The sequence below is a fragment of the Acomys russatus genome, chromosome 10, assembly GCF_903995435.1.
Source record: "Acomys russatus chromosome 10, mAcoRus1.1, whole genome shotgun sequence".
NCBI classification, from domain to species: Eukaryota; Metazoa; Chordata; class Mammalia; order Rodentia; family Muridae; genus Acomys; species Acomys russatus.
The window spans coordinates 28,473,130-28,490,681 of record NC_067146.1 but is presented as its reverse complement, the minus strand read 5'-3'; the positions used below and the strand labels follow the sequence as shown (position 1 = coordinate 28,490,681).

The following is a 17,552-nucleotide window of genomic DNA, read 5'->3' as shown; positions in this document are numbered from 1 at the left end:
GGAAAGTATTTCCTTAGGAAATGTTTGAGGTGATGATGTTTCATTAATATTGCTTCACAAATATTGCTTCAATATTATGTGTTAAGCTGTTTTTGTTGCAAAGCCACTTCTGTGTTCTGAACAGAATTTGCATAGGAATAATTAAAAAATAATTTTACTGCCATCTGCTGTTTTTCATTGGGATTATAACCCATACATGCTATGGCAGATAATTGCCACTGGTGATAATTCAGTTTACAATATTTTAAACACTGCCACAGTGTGAAAGGGTTATATATTTAGTATAACACTCGGGTGGGATATTGAGAGTTGATCTCTTCCTGGAGTGGCAGGTTATGCAACCCTGTCTTGATGCGAGGCAAAGGCAGCAAGTAAGTGGCAGCTTCCACCCCAGTCACATCAACATGAACTGAGGTAGCTTCCAGTGTACTGTGCTTCTGGACTCCAGTGCTCAGTAGATTCTTGTGTATTATGCATTTTGGCTTGCAATATTTTCCTTTGAAAATGAGTTTATTAAGCTCGTAGTCAGAGTCTATTTCTCATTAGAAACAGAATCAATTAAAAAAAAATGAAGGGCTTAACTTTTTTTCACTCAAGCTTTATGATATTGTAGAAACATAGAGGTAAACCAATTATATAATGAACAAAGTTAATGTTTAAGAGAATGAAATATAACAGCAGTATTTCATGATATAGATCACATACACATTACTATACTAAATATTTAATTGCTAAAACATTTCACTTTTAATTTCAGCATAATATCCAGGGGAAAAAATGTGAGTACTGTTAAGTCTTAGTAAGAATAGCTTTTACTTGTTTGCGATGAGGTCTCAGGAAGCATGAGCTGGCTGTAAGCTCACTGTGAAGTGTGCGCTGGCCAGGGACTTGCCTTTTAAAGCAGGCTGGGCCTTTGGTGAGCCTTATGATTCTGTGTGAGGGCAGCATTACAGGTGTGACCCAGCTGCCATCCCCACCTTTATCTCAGGAAAAGCGTATTTTTTATTGCTTTTACCTTCTTTGACAGTCTATAGGCTTCAGTCCTGAATTTTACATTCAACCTCATTTTTTGTTTGTCTCATTGGTACTAAAATTTAAACTAATAATGTTTTTGAGATTTTGTTTTTGACAATTTTACTTCTTTCTAACTGAATTTGGAATCATGTGACATGTGATTTAAGTGAACTTGGAACTCAAGTCACCCATCTAGGGACAAACAAATGATTGCTATTTTCCCTTTGTATTTTAAATCTCTTGGAAAAGGTCTTTCTAAAACAAAATTTTCTTTTTTCCTCCAGCCTGAGTTTTAAAGTTTCATAAAGTGAAGCCTCTAGAGATATAATTTATTTTCTTCAGGGAAAGGAGAGTATAAAAGATAAAGTTGCTGGTTTCATATAAACACTAATAAATACATTAAAAAACTATAGAAAATGTTTCAAACATGTTCCACTTTTACAGAAGCTGACTGGCTTGGGTAACTTTAAAATTTCCTCAAACATTGAAGTGAGTTATATATTTTTTTAAAGTTACAGATTTAGTAGCTACAGAGAAATACTAAGAAAGACTAAGATAATCTTTGGCATTATTGTTATTAAAAATAGTCCCTTCGGTTTGGTCTTGGTGACTTTCACCATGGCGTATCGCAGCCAGGGCCACAAGATGCAGAGAGTGATGGTGCAGCCAACCAGCCTCATCATCTGATACTTGCCAAATAGACCTCATTCAGACGTGGCTGTGTGAGCAGTGAGCGTGCCTGTAGGAGCTGTATATTGGCTTTGATGAGCACACAAACCTCATATTAAATGATGCAGAAGAGATTTCATTCAAAAACAAAGTCAAGGAAACAACTGGGTCAGATCATGCTAAAAGGAGATAACATTACTCACCTGCAAAGTGTTTCTAACTAGAAATGGTCAAGCACTGGAGGAGTTGAGAAGGCAGTTCAGTTTTCTTAAAGGTGTCTTCTGCACCGACAATAGTCTGAAATGTTTATTTGTATTGTTTTAGTGGCCATTATCCGCTGATAATAAACGCTGTAAGATTGTCTTTGTTTGAAAAAAAAAAAAAAAAAAAAGGACCTTCATTTGGATTTTATCCTTCACAATCACTACGTTTCAGTGTGTACTCATTTTTTTCTTGCACCGTTTGAGGATAGTTGATACATGACTTGATCATTTACATGTTGCAAGAGGATTAATTCTTAAGCTCTATTTTTGACTTGAGTAACCTTACATGTGGACTTTTAAAAGAACAAGATCAATTTTGCATAAATAAGTAAACTAATTGTCATACTTTGGTGAATCCCACATTTGAAAGAGGATTAAAGACAAAAAGAAATAAATCATTAGTATTTGGTGTGAAATCGAATGTAAAGGATTTTGAAAAGTTGAATTGTATTTAAATGAACAATGAATCATTTTCACAGTAATCCTAAAGTGTTGCTAATTTTAAATGTTCAAAGGTAGATAGTGTGCCAAGAATTAGTCTTTGAATAAGTGAACAATAAATGACAATATAAAACAAGAGTGGCAGGTAACTTGATATCCTCTAAGATAATACTGAAGGCAAATGATTGCAGAATAGGGGAGACTTGGTAAAATTTCCATGGAACATGGCTTAGCTCACTTTTTTTTTTAACTTTTTTTGCAACAGGGTTTTTCTGGGTAGCCTTGGCTGTCCTGGACCAGGCTGGCCTTGAACTCACAGCAATCCTCCTGCCTCTGCCTCCCACAATACTGGGATTATTGGCACCCATCTTAGCTCACTTTTCCAATAGTGTACTAATGCATCACTGAGAAGAAAGTCCTGAAACCCTATTGTCTGTGCACTGGTCCACGGGCTGCACACTGATGGTTACCCTTCTTGTCCTTCCTGTGCTCAGCTTCCTGTGCTCTGTTCCATGTTATCTTTAAACACGACTTCCTAAGTCTACATATTTGTCAAGACTGCATATTTGAGTACAATCCAGACTGATCTGTAGGTCTACATGTTGCAATAGGTTTCTGGGTATATTAATACAGACACAGAGTGAAGGAGTTGTAATCTAGGAAAAACTAAAATTTCTTTTGTTGCACGTTTTGTGTAGATTGTTCATTTTATTCTTTGGGATATGTCAAAAGAGTAAATCATTTTTATTGGTTTGATACAAAATAAGATATTAAGCTTTCCTTGCTCTGTGTTATATTGCCTGAAATTCACTAAATCCTGAATGGATATATGAGTCCCACAAGCATTTTTATCACCTTAACAGATTTTATTCTTTGGCATTGCTTTCATGCTGCATCAGTGCAATAAGGCAGATTTATTCCTAATTATTAGTATCTTCATGTTTCAATTTTTAAACCTATTTTGAACTTGCTTACTTTAAATTCTTATAATTTTTAAATATGTATCTTTCTTGATCGCATTATGTGATACAGCTTCTTTTTTAATTTCCACCACTTTCTTTTTCTCAATGTGTTGCCTGCTAAAATTGAAGTCTTGTTTCATGAAAAGAAAAACAAAAATCCAAACTCCCAGTGTATTTTTCTTCAAGTGAGCTGACTGCGAGAATTACTTATCTACTAAATTTTAAGGGGCAATAGTTTAAATATTTAAAAGGCAGAAATGGCAAGGATAAAGTGAATAAGTAAACATATAGGTTTACCGGCTATTAATTTTCAGTTTGAGGGATTTGGTGTGATACTAAATTATTACTGGATTTCCTCCAATATATCCTTTAGACGTTAGTTTTATTATTAATAGAATTTGGGAAATAGGAACGCATAATACCTCAGATACACAAAACTGCAAATATTTAGTTTTCTTGGCAACTTTAGCCCGCTTGGATTTCAAAGCTAGTAGTCTTGCTTCTGCTCTGTTTATGTAGAGTAAATAGTTTTGCTTTTTTTGGTTTTCAGAGCTGGAAGATTCAGATAGACTAGGTTTGAAGTATCAGCTATAATTCATTGTTTAAAAAAAGGAAAGAAAAAGAAAAGAAAACACAGTTATACTGATACTGTGTGGAAGAGAAAACCATCTAAATCATTTCAGCTGCAAGCTTATAACCAAGATAGCATCCCCATTTCCTTCTTGAGAGTTTCTCGGTAAAGTAAGAAAGCACTGCAATAGTTATGTTAATAGTTCATGGTTTTCTACTTTACATTCTCAGAACAGGTCATTTTCTTATGTGGCACATTGATAACATTAGCTATTGGTCTAATGCCTATTTAGCTAATGTTTTAAGGTTATCAAGTGTATGAGTAGGAAAATCTAGAACTTTCTTTAATCTACTCACAGAAATGTAGCCCCGTCATTTACTACCGCTTAGATTTTTGATGGACAACTAAATACTTGTACAGAATATGAGCTACACTATTACTTAATCTGTACTACTTAAAGATTTAGAAACAATAAAATACCAGACGTGTTGGAAATATTTGCCTTATTTTGAGAATTCAGATTTGCTTTCCTTGATTTTGGCTTTATATTGGCTTCTCTGGTGTAAAGCGAAATTTATTTGAACTGTGGTATGTATATTGAAGTACATTCCTATTTAGCTTTTTAAAGATGTTATGTTACAATAATTTGCAAAGTATATACATTTTAACAGTTTTCTGTATAAACATACAGTGTTAATTTGTTCTGAAATTTTCCCATATTTCTTAATCATGGTTTTGAATTAAATGGCAGATTACTTTCAAAGCTGAATTTTAGTGTATTATTTTGTTCAGGTTATGTAGCTAACATAAGCTCACTGTGAATGATTTGGAAAACAAATAAACTGTCTCCCAAAAGTTACTGCCTCTGTGGCTTGACTGTGTCCACAACTGTCATGTTTGAGGACCTTAACCCCCAGTGTCACAGTGGAGCCTGCCAAGTGATTGTGAGGGATCTGTCTCCATCAGTAAATTAAGATTCCCATAGCAAATATGGGTTTTGTGAGAAAGGCCTTGTTATAAATGTCTTAGAACTATATTGTTCTCATGCACTCTGATATGGGCTACCATAGCATGGTCACCACTTGATAATTTACTTGTCACCTCCTCAAATTCCAAGAAATAAACTTCATGGAAGAACCTAAGATATTGTATTTCCCTAATTAAAAATTCCATCAGTCATTTCAGTGAAAATGTAGAAGAAAAATTAGTTCTTGGGTACCAATAACCTTCATATTGGATGATTACACATCTTTTAAGTTATGATGGTGCTACTATAGATTTCAATGGATTGGACCTGCAAATCCCACAAACGTTGATTTGCCAGTATCAGATAATATATTCAGCATTTTGAAAGTATTTTATGATAGTATATAATTGTTGACTTAGTGGTTAGAATTTATGGGAGCACAGCTCTGATTTTAGCCCTTATCTTGCTTAAAGCAGTTGACACATTTTAATAGCAACCTTATAACAATATACATAAGTAAGTATAATTTCACCAAACCAGTTAAACAACTACTTTTCTGGAACAATTTTTAAAATAACTTATTCAGATTACATACCAATTGTTATCTCCTCACTTGTATCTTTCCAGCTCCCCACCCCTTTTACCCTACTCCCCTCCCCTAGACTGCTGACAGAAGGAGACCTCCTTCCCCACCATATAACCATAGCCTGTCATATCTCATCCAGATAGCTTGCTTCTTCTGAGTGGCACCGGACTTCCCCACCAAAGGGAAGTGATCAAATTATAGGCACCAGAGTTCATGTCAGAGACAATTCCTGCTCCCACAACCATGGAGAATGAGCTGTCCATTGGCTAGATCTGAACAGGGAGTCTAGGTTTACTTCATGCATTGTCCTTGGTTGGTACAACAGTTTGTGGAGACCCCCTGGGTCCAGATCTGCCAGCCTTTCTGATCTTCTTGTGGGGCGCCTAGACCCTATGAGTCCTTCTATACTTCCATTCATCCATACCTCTCTTACCTGATGTCCAGCCGTGAGTGCCAGCATCTGTCCTGATCCCATACTGGGTGGAATCGCTCAGGACATCTATGTTGGACTAATATCCACTTATAAGTGAAGACATACTATGCATGTCTTTCTGGTTCTGGGTTATCTCATTTCACTCAGTTCCATCCATTTGCCTGCAAATTTCAAGATTTCCTTATTTTTAATAGCTGAGTAGCATTTCATTGTATAAATGTACCACAGAGTCTTTATCCATTCTTCAATTGAGGGACATCTAGGTTGTTTCCAGATTCTGGCTATTATGAATAAGGCTGCTATGAACATAGTTGAGGCATATGCTCAGGAGTAATATAGCTGAGTCTTGAGGTAGGACTATTTACAATTTTTTAAAAAGTTCCAGATTGATTACCAAAGTGGTTGTACAAGTGTGCACTCCCACCAGCATTGAAGAAGTGTTCCCCTTTCTCCACATCTTCACCAACATGTGCTGTCACTTGAGGTTTGATCTTAGCCATCTGATAGGTGTAAGGTGGAATCTCAGAGTCATTTTGATTTGCATTTCCCTAATGACTAAAGATGTTGAACATTTCTTTAAGTGTTTCTCAGCCATTCAGTATTCCTCTGTTGAGAGTTCTGTTTAGTTCTGAACCCCATTTCTTAGTTGGGTTATTTGGTTTGGTGGTGTTTAATTTGTGAAGATATATATATATATATATATATATCGCCTTTTGTCAGATGTAGAGTTGGTGAAGATCTTCTCCCTGTCCGTAGGCTATCATTTTGTTCTGTTGACAGTGTCCTTTGCCTTACAGAAGCTTTTCAGTTTCATGAGGTCCCATTTATTAGTTGTTAACCTTAGAGCCTGAACTGTTAGTGTTCTGTTCAGGAAGTTGTCTCCTGTGCCAATGAGTTCAAGGTTCTTCCCCACTTAATCTTCTAACAGATTTAGTATGTCTGGTTTTATGTTGATGCCTTTAATCCACTTGGACTTGAGTTTTGTTCAGGGTGATAAAATATGGATCTACATGCATTTTTCTACTTGTAGCCATCCTGTTAGACCAGCACCATTTGTTGAAGATGCTATTTTTTCCATTGTATGGAATTGACTTCTTTGTTAAAAAAAAAAAAAGAAAAAAAATCAAGTTTCCATAGATGTGTGGATTTATTTCTGGGTCTTCAATTCGATTCCATTCATCAACCAGCCTATTGCTGTGCCAGTACCATGCTGTTTTAATTACTGTTGGTCTATAGTACAGCTTGGGATCAGGGATGGAGATTCCTCAAGAAGATCTTTTATTGTACAGGATTGTTTTAGCTATTCTGGGTTTTTTGTTTTTCCATATGAAGTTGAGAATTGATTTCTCAAGGTCTTTAAAATTTTGTGTAGGTATTTTGATAGAGAATACATTGAATCAGTACATTTTGTATTTCTTTGTGCCCATCTGCTCTTTTTCATTGTAGGGCTGCATAAGAGTGATTCTTAATAACCATGTGACATGTTCAATCTTAGGCTCTTTGAAATCTATCTACCAAAGAAATTAGTCCATTACCTTTAAATTTAGCCTCCAGCAGATTTTTAAGACAAAAACAGAAAGCCACCTTTTTGCCAAAATGTCATTAAAATGCTCTTCAGTGTGGTTGCTAATATGGTTTCCCTCTGAAATCACTTGAGTTGGGCCGCTACAGTGGTCATGGCTCTCAGCAGTACTGTATTCTCATAAGCTCCTACCAAAATGGCGCATTCAGCTCCATTTACAGTATGCAGTGCAGCCACTTTTCTGACACAAAGTTAGACCATCTAACATCTTCCGTGTTCCTCCAAAAACAGCATAGTCAGGTCTATCACAGCAGTAGCCTTCCCCACTACAAATGTCTGTCTGAGGTTTCTATGGATATAGCAAAACACATGACTAGGGAAAATTAGAGAAAGAAGAGCTTATTTTGGCCTTATGGTTTCAGAGGGATGACATCATCATGTCAGGGGAAGGGTAGAGCAGGCAGGCATGGTGACTGGGTGATTGGGTGACGGGAGGAGCAGCTCAGAGCCCACATGTCAAACACCAAATGGGAGATGGAGGGAGGAAGGGAGGAGGGAGAGAAGAGAATTTAAAACGGTATGAGTCTTTTGCCACCACAGAGCTTGTCCCCTGTGGCATAAGCATACTTTCTCTAGGAGGGTCACATGTCCCAAACAGCCAGTTGGGGGCCACATATTCAAACACCTGGACACAGGGAATGTCACATAAATCACCACAGTGTAGGATATTTCCCTTATATATTTCTCCTGAAAGCTAACTGGTCTTACATTTTCCTTGCCAATTACATATCATAATTTCAGTGCCATAGTACTTTGCATAATCTGTTGCTTCAACAGATTACAAGCTGCATGTGGTAGGAACTATGCAGGAGGAGACTCTGAAACCCAATACAGTGCCATCACGTAGTTATTTGATCAGGGATGATTGTATAGATGGATTATATAGTTTTCTTTCTTGATGGAATTTTTTAAATTTTCATTGCATGGAATAATATTTTCATAGTCTTGTATCTAGATTGTAAAACATTGAAAAGTATGTAATACCAATAGAATCATTAGCTGTTTAAAAAGACCATTGGTTAAATGATGCATTTTCATAGAAGCTTTATAAGTGATTTGGATCTTGCCAACTGTCCTGTATTTAGGAAACATTTAAATACATGCCAGTGGATGAGTTCATTATAGTAACAACTTAAAGCAAATGGTTTTAAATTTAATTTTAATGCAACTCAATAGCAAATAGATAAGTTCAGGAGGTAAAAACAAAACTGATATGTTTATCCCTGATAATAAAGTACCACAATAGAGGAATCTTATTTGCATGTAATTTTCTATGTAGTACTTAAATTTTTTTCTTGAAGTACAATATCTTCTTTTTATTCCATAAAAAGTTAATGTGCCATAGGAGATATGTTACTTGGAAGTCTAATGAGCTATTAATTTCTAATAAAACAATGAAGATTAATGGGATCACTCTGGGGAAAATAGCACTCAAGTTGAAATAAGTGTATTTGAGACAATTTAGTCAGATCATTTGAGAGTAAAGTTTTCATACTTCAGTTCCTAATAAGTTTATTTCTAAAAGTTTAGCCCTTGATATGGAATTATTCTTAATAAAAGAGCAGTTGCTATTAGATTGAAAAATGATTTATTTTAGCCAAGCATGGTGGCACAAGCCTTTAATCTCAGAACTCGAGAGGCAGAAGCAGGTGGATCTTTATGAGTTTGAGGCCAGCTTGGTCTACACAGTGAGTCCAGGACAGCCAAGGCTACACAGAGAAACTCTGTTTTGAAAAACCAAAGAGGAAAAAAAAAAAAGATTTATCTTGATGCCCGAAACTAATCTTTGGAGAGATGAAAGTGTCTGATAGCATAGCCCAATTTTTGTATAATATCAATCATTTAAAAAGCAGACTTTTTGTACATCATGCCATCAGGTCAAAATATACTGCAGATTCTTCTAAAATGAGAACTTCGTTTAATCAGTAGGAGCCGATCTATAAGTCACAGCAACAGAGAGGGAAGGTGGTTCTTTAGCAGCTGGTTCCCAACATTTTCAAATAATGCAGAGATTATTACTGTGTTTAAGTGGAAGTCCCTCCTTTCCTCTGTATAATAGACATTTTGAAATATCTGAATCAAAGTATTAAAGTATCATTATTAATGTGAATGTCTGCTAGCCAAAGAAAATATAGTTGAAAATAAAAACTCGTTGTGTTACATTTGTCACAATATAGTTAAATTTTGTTCTAATGGTTCTTAAACTATAAGACCTAAAAAACACATTGATAGTGAGTTTCATTGGTGAAATTTCACCCAATAACTTTAATTTCCTGGCAGGCGGTAGATAGTGATTTATAGTGTAGAGTCCGTAATGAGTTATCGATACTGTGGAGATGCCTAAGCTCCAGTATTTATAACTGAATACTTTTGGATTGTCTTTGAAGTGGAGGTAAGAGTTTTGTGGTTTTGTGAAGACACTTTAAGTACAGATATTAAGCATGGAGATTATTAGAAAGAGTGAGAGTCAGGCGAAAAGTAGGGCACAACCGTGTTGTCATGGGCTTCTCAAGAAGAAGTGGCCTTGGCTATTATAACTACATAGTTAATAAGATCAAAATATCTCTACCTCACAGTGTTTACTGTTCATTGACCTTGAATGTTTGTGTAGAGATGACGTTAGATGATAATAAAGTTGTAAAAGTGCTATAGACAGTTCTGATGCTCTTGTCCAGTTCCTCTTTACATTAGGGTTACTAACAATAAAACAGGAAGAAACCTTGGACAGTACTCTAAAGTAGTAGGTTTTACCAGTGTTGCCACTCGCGCCTTTTCATCTCTGGACAAGATTCCATCAAGGCTCACTTTTGTTTCAGTTGGTTCAGTGTTCTTAATTTCTTTCAGTTGGCTAATTTTCTTTCAGGTGATTTCCTATCCTATCCTATGTGTCACAGCTTTGGTTCTCAGTTATTTTGTAGAATGCCTTTCATTTGCATCTTTTTTGTTTGTTTTTGGAGGCAAGATTTCTCTGTGTTGCTCTGGCTGGCCTTGAACTCACAGAGACCCTCTTGCCTCTGACTCAAATGCTGGCATTAAACCATGTGCCACCACATCCTAGCTTCCATTTGTATTTTTCCAGTATGTACTCATGATTAGGCAAGCTGAATGTTAAGGAGAAATCTCTTGCCCATGACCGTCAGGGGGTGACATTGGAATATGTCAGTGTGGATTTCTGGTGATGCTAACCTGATCCATCAGTTGGCATTGGTGTTAATGAGGTTTTCCCACTGTGAAGTTACCATTTTTCCTTTTTCAAAAGGAGTTTCAAATCCTTTGTATTTGTAAGACAATCCAAATAGTTGTTTTATTTTAAGTCTGTAGACAATTTAAGTCTAGTAAATAAATTGATTTCACACTCTTGTCAAAAAGACCATCTTTACTGAGGCAGCTTTAGTAACTTGGAAATTAAGGAGGAATGTAAGAAAATAAAAGAGGTTTCCCCATACTTATCATAGTTGCAGTCAGACTAGCCTAAGACTAGCTTTCAGTTTGATGTAGCTTTTGCAATGAGTAAATTAAAATTTTAGTAAAGGTACTGTATAGTGAAGGAATTCTGAACTGAGATCATTTAGGAATTTTCAAACTGAAAAGAAAACGCCCACATGTTGCATATTTAATGACTAAGTTGTTCCATAACATCAGAATTATCATATAGTATTTACAGTTATCCAGCTTCCATAGATAGCAGTCTGTAAGGAATTTAAATAACTGAGGTAGAGTAGCTCTAAACACGTATACATCTGAGGAACACTGTATCTTTCTGCCTCTGTCTCTCCCTGTCTCTTTCTCTCAATCTCTCTCTCTCTCTCTCTCTCTCTGTGTGTGTGTGTGTGTGTGTGTGTGTTTGTGTGCACCTTATAATTATAGAAGATGACTTGAATTTGAGAGGGAGTTGGGGGGAACATGGGAAGATTTGGAGGGGCGAGCGGAGCATACAGTTATGGTACTCATATGAATTTCTCAAAAATTAAAACAATTTAAATCCATATTATTAAAGTTGTGATGGTTTTATATCTTGTGAGAAAATATAAACTTAGCTGATTGGGTTATCCTACTTATGCCCTACTTCCCTCTTTGCATTTTACTTGTTGCTAAAATAAAGGATGTTTTTTGGACGTTTAGTAAGGATCGATTGCTTTTATGTTTTTTATTAGAATAAATGAAGAACAGAAGTAAAATGCTGCCATGTACTTTTGAGATGCTAGGGATGGACGCCGAGGACTGCTCCTGCCAGACCAGAGCTCTGCACTGAGCACGGCCCTAGTCCTCCATGCTCCTAATGACATTCGTAGTTGAACTGGTTCTTACTAAGAGAATCCAATGCTACTTTAATTTTATAGTATATTCCTAGAATTTTTAATTAAGTATGCACCACTGTCATAAGAAAAATCCTGGTACTTTATGCTGTAAATTTAATTAAGCATTTATTGTAAGTTCACTTCAGTGTCTACTATGGCCCACTAAAGTTAGAATTCAGTTGTAAAATGGTAGATTAATTGCCTTTTGTATAGAGTGAAATAAGAATCTCAAATATGCAAAGTCAGGAAATGTAATTAGAATCCTCAATTGCTTATTCAGTGCATTGGAAAACTGAATGCAGAAGTACAGAAAAGAGGCCAAAGGTTGTTAAATGTAGCACATCACACACGTTTTACACTTTACTTAATGACCCAAGTGTTTATTACTATGAAGTAAATGCACCATTTAAAGAATTACGGTGGAATTGTGAAGCATTAAAAACTCCAATTAATTTTAGTCTAAAGTATGCAGTGTGCTCATTTTGCCTGAAACATTTTCATTATCATCAGTATTTTTCCAGTTATTAAGATAAATTTTTCCTCTTTGTGCAGCACTAGCATGTTGTCTGTAGTAAAGCATGCTCTTAAGTACTGTTGAAAGTTAAAACTAATGTGTGCCCCCCCACATACATCACATACATGCACTAATAATAAATTAATGGGATTAATAAAGGAAAGTGGTGTTCGAGTACAGTTTGAAGCAATTTGCTTGTATTATTTTTCTACATCTCGTCTATGACTGCAAACTTTAAAAATTGTTTTTAATTGAAATAGTATTGCATCACTTTCTCCTTTTCTTCCCTCCAGCCCCTCTGAGCCACCTTCTTTCTAGCCCCTACCATGTACTCCGCCTCAAGTTAATAGCCTTTGGTTTTTTTTCTGTTATTGTTACACAAATTTCAATCTATTTTCAATAACTATTACTTCTCTGATTAATCAAAGGAATCCTTTTTTAAGGAAAGAGAAACATTTCTAGTTGGTTCTTATCTGCACCTCGGTGTGCTTAACTTCAGTGGCAACAAGCATCCTCTGTGTGACTAGCATGGTCAGGACAGTAAAAGCAACTCACTGCTCTTTTCCTCTAAGCACAGATTGTCACTCTCCTCAATTATAGAAATAGTTTGTACAGTCATTATAATAGGACTTGATTTTAAACAAAAACATGTTTTCTAGTTAGGAAAATAAAAGAAAACCCAGAATTCCACGGGCAATAAAATAAAACAGTAATACCACTTAGCAGTTCAGGTCCTTACGGAAGGAATTTCATGTAGAGCCACAGGGAGGGGAAGTTTCTTTTAGCTTTTTATTTATGTGCAGAGGTAGGAGTGTCTCTGGGGTTTTTGTTATTGTTATTGTTCTTTTGTTTTTGTTTGGTATTTTTTCTTATAAAATCTTTCTCATATGTTTTATATACTTTATTTTTATTTAAAACACTAATTTAATATTATGCTTTAAAACAAACATTTAATATTTAAGTGTTTTTATTTTGGCACATTTTAAGTTTACAGAGAACAGGACAGACAATCACTGGCTCCCTTCGTCCAGTTGACTGTAGTGTTTCTATCTTGTATAACCATGGCACACTTATCAAAACTAGAAAGTTAACATCAGATGACTTTATTGGCCACCCTGTGGTATATTGTCAAGGTTTTCAGTTTTCCCGCTGCCTTTTCATGGTCCAGTATTCCATGCTGCATTAGTAACCATGCTATCTTAGTCTTCTCCAATTTGTGACGGTTTCAACTTCTGTCATTCCTGACCTTGGCATCACTGTTGTGAAATACGTTGCATGCTTTACAGTGATTTGCTCAAGGAAAGACACGCGCCCTTTACAGTACACCACATTGGTGTGCTGATACTAAGCCCTGCAGGTCATACTGATCTGGATCATGTGGCTAGTGCGGTATTTTTGTTTGGGCCTATAAACTTATGCAAAGAAATAAAATCAAATTTTGTGCCTTTTTATAATCTTACCTTTGAAAGAAATCCTCTAAAACATAGCAGTTTATAAGGTAAGCCTAATGTGTTTATTGTGGACTCCGTAACTTGAAACTACACACTACCTGAGCAGTGAAATCTTCCAATGTTAAAATAATTAGCCATTGCTTGGAGTTGATGTCCTCTTAAGAGAAAAGAAAAGAAAGTGGGTAGGTTTTATTAGTTAACAACTAGGCTCTGAGCTATTATCAAAAGAAAAATGCATTTGACAGTAAGAGGAAAGTAAGAAGAAATGGATTCTTGGTCCCAAATCATTGGCACAACCTAAATAACATTTAAAGGAAATCTTGTAAGTGCTATGCAGTACTTTCCCGTTGACAGGCATGTCATTGCTCTTTCCCAATAACGCTTCGTTCTCTGCCACACTCCTAGAGTAGGAGACCATCATTACATGTCCCCTGTGTGCCAGGAAATAGCCACTCTCCTCTTCATCTTGTCAGTGTAAAAAATATCAAAAACAAACTAGTGAGCTACTGAACCATCCTTAGTCATTAGAAGTTATGGGTGTTACTGTCATATGACTGCAGACTTTTTAAATTCCGCATCTGATTAAAAGAAGTACAAGGTCGTTGGAATCAATATGTTTCCTGGAGTTTGAATAACAAGCTTAAATGTTAAGAATATGCCTTCTTGCTTTCCAGTTCCCCAAAGGGCTTGTTTTCTTGACGGTTGCTTCAGGGATCGTTCATGAAACAAATGTCAAACTTGTCAGGACTGTCACTAAGACAACGATCCGTGTAGTAGGGGTCTTCTTTCTCTGGGAAACGAACAGATGTCTTAGCTCAGCAAAGTGAAAACCCTATGCCATCAGAGACAATGTCAGCTTGCATTTGCTACCCAGTAGCAAAGAAATGCTGTGCTCAAAGTCTTCTTTTCTTTGCAGTTCCATTGCTGTTTACTTGTTTGTTTTTTAATTATTTATTTTTTTTAATTTTATGTGCATTGGTGAGGGGGCAAGGGAGTCATTGGGGACATTGGAACTGGAATTGTGAGCTGCCATGTGACTGCTGGGAACTGAACCCGGGTCCTTCGGAAGAGCAGACAGTGCTCTTAAGCACTGAGCCATCTCTCCAGCCCCTGTTCACTTGTTTGTTAATGATACTTGATGATCTGTTGCCGGAATGATTTTGTTCATCTTGAACTGTATGTGAAGTTCTTACAAAATTGGCCTACAATGTTAAATATACATACTTCCAAAGCATAGTCCCATCAGAGCTGTACAGGACCAATCTGGGATAATTTTACTGCTATAGTATAGCAATTTCAGGCTTATATCCCAGCAATTAGACTTGATTGTCTTTTACTCCCCTGCGTGATCCTTTGCTACATCTAAGTCGCAGCTATAGCCATATAAAATAACAGACAGCCTCGTGATGGTTATGCAAGTGACTTACGATATAAAAGGGCAAATTTTTATGGACCAAATCTTTAGAATAAAGAAAGGACCAAAACAGTGTGCATCAGCCTAAGAGGTGACATTGCTGGAAGGGGCATGACTTTATAATTGTGCTTCCTGATTAGGAAGGCGGAAACGAAGACTGATGTCATGTTGGTGCGAGCACTTCCAGCGCCTTATTTCTATTAAGTGTTACATATACTAAACCATTTGTAGCTTAAGGGAAATTGCAAAGTTTTATTTTACTTAGCAGCATTCTTCTATAGCTTCTATTCACTAAAAATGTAAGCAAAATATATAGATACTTCCTAGATCTTAGGCTTCTTAAGCTTTTTATCAGATCTTTACATCTATATATTTTTAATGTGCATGTGGTTGTGTGTGTGTGTGTGTGTGTGTGTGTGTGTGTGTCTGGTCCCTACAGAGGCCAGAAGAAAGCAACAGACAGATCCCCTGAAACTGAAGTTACAGATAATTGTGAGCCTCCACAAGGGTGCTGGGGAATTGATCTTAGTCTGGCATCTCATGTATCTGTAAAGCTTCAGAATGGTTGATAATATTGATAATTTCTCCACTCTCCTGATATCAGCCGAGTCTAAGTTATATATGCTATGGAGGTTAGAGAAACATAACGGGTGCATGCTCCCTTCACATTCCTGTGTAGAAAAGGCTTGTGGTGGTTTGTTTTTGTTTTACCCACAGAAATCAATTACATATGCCTGAATTGCATTGACACTAAGCAAGACTCAAAAGTTACTTAAACTTGGTTTTATAAAATACAGACATACAGGTTGGTTTTTGGAGAGAATTAGTATTAACTTTATCTAAAGATATTTATGAATTTCTGTCTATGCTTTAATTAACTGAGTAGTGTTGTAGGTAGTTATTTCAGTTAATAAAAATGAAAGATCATATTGATAAATCAGAGCTAACAGGAAAGCAAGACTGCATGGTACTTGAACATTGTTGAAGGAACATGTACCATAAGATAGGTTACCAAGTAGAAGATGAAATATTTTTCTAGACTCTTGCTATTTATACCTCGAAGGCCACCGTTTAATATTAAGTACAAGGTACGTTTCATTCCTGTGGGAGCAGACATTATGATGTCACTTCATTACCCACCATGTGCCACGGGAAACTGACGTGAGTTACGAGGCCACCACTTAGAATCGAAACTGCAGAAGATTGTAAGTGCTCTACAGCACGGCGTGCCCATGTTTCCTATTTTAGAACTGACTGATCTCCAGATAACATATGGTGGTACAAGTAATTGAAAAATTGACAGACCTGTCAAAAAAGTATGCTAGATGAGACCAAAATGCCTTGCTGGAGCACATAACTTGTCTTAGGAGTTAAATTTATTGTGTTTTATCAAAGAGCAAAGTAAAGGCGATCTTGTTTCCCTACTGCAGAGAGCACTGTTCAGAAGCAACTGTTCAAAAAGTAATTCTGAAGCCTTGAAAAACTGAATGCTGTTAATCAGCATTTAGAAGAAAATGCCATGTGTTATAATTAAATGTTACTAATTTTATAATTATGTAATATCTTCCTTAAGGTTTCTGATCAGAATAGTATATTGTTTTAGTGGAAGGATACTATTAAAAATGTTGTCAGATTGAAAAGTCTGAAATTTAGGATTTAATGTTCACTAAAATTTATTTTGCAGGAAGATGAAAATGAAGCTGAAAAGAAAAATGCATCTCAGGAGCTCAGCATGGAGCAGAAAAATCCAAAGAAATAAAGGATTTTCTGTTGTGTTCTGAAGCATTTACAACTTACAGTGATAACATTTCTAATTTGTAAAATGTGAATTGTAAAATCTAATTTGCAAACTTGTTATCAATAAAGTCCTTGAAATAGGAGCTTGTATTTGGAATTTTTTTTAAACAATTAAACTTTTATGTAAAATTCAAACCCTCAGAATAACCTTTGGTTTGCTTGTTTTTTGTTTTTGTCATGATGTTGGTGATGGTGGGTTTTGGGTTTGTTTCAGCTTTTGTCCTTTTGAGATGATAGTGTTTCACTCTGTACCCTTGTGGGTCTGGAGCTCCCTATGAGGACCACGCTGTCCTCAGACTCACAGAGATCCAACTACCTCTGCTTCCATTACTGCAATTCAAGTAACAGGCCACCATACCAGCCTTTGAAATGTTTTTAAAAGAAAGGAATTCACACACACAAAAAAAAAAAAAAAAATACAAGAAAAGGTTTTCTTTACCCGGTGACCTTAGTATGAACACATCTGGATAGCCTGAAAGAAACATCTGCAAGCAAGTTATTCTTTTTCTATTCTTACTGCTATATTCCACCATCATTTCAAAAAGGAGTTACCAAAATTCCAGTTATCAATATAAAGAAAGCCCAGGTTT

The 17,552-nt window shown here is 36.1% G+C and overlaps 1 protein-coding gene and 1 pseudogene across 2 annotated transcripts in view; both read left to right on the top strand.

Moving 5' to 3' along the window:
- Phf14 (PHD finger protein 14) overlaps positions 1-17,058 on the top strand; it is a 144,697-nt gene extending 127,639 nt beyond the window's left edge. Inside the window, exon 18 of one of the 2 annotated variants that reach the window (XM_051151924.1) lies at positions 16,850-17,058. In XM_051151924.1, coding sequence (XP_051007881.1) covers positions 16,850-16,924 — 75 coding nt within the window. In that variant the 3' untranslated portion in view covers positions 16,925-17,058. The remainder of the gene's footprint in view (positions 1-16,849) is intronic. The other variant, XM_051151926.1, reaches the window with a different exon arrangement.
- On the top strand, positions 1,633-1,907 carry LOC127194509 (small nuclear ribonucleoprotein E-like; annotated as a pseudogene).
- Positions 17,059-17,552: the final 494 nt, after the last annotated feature.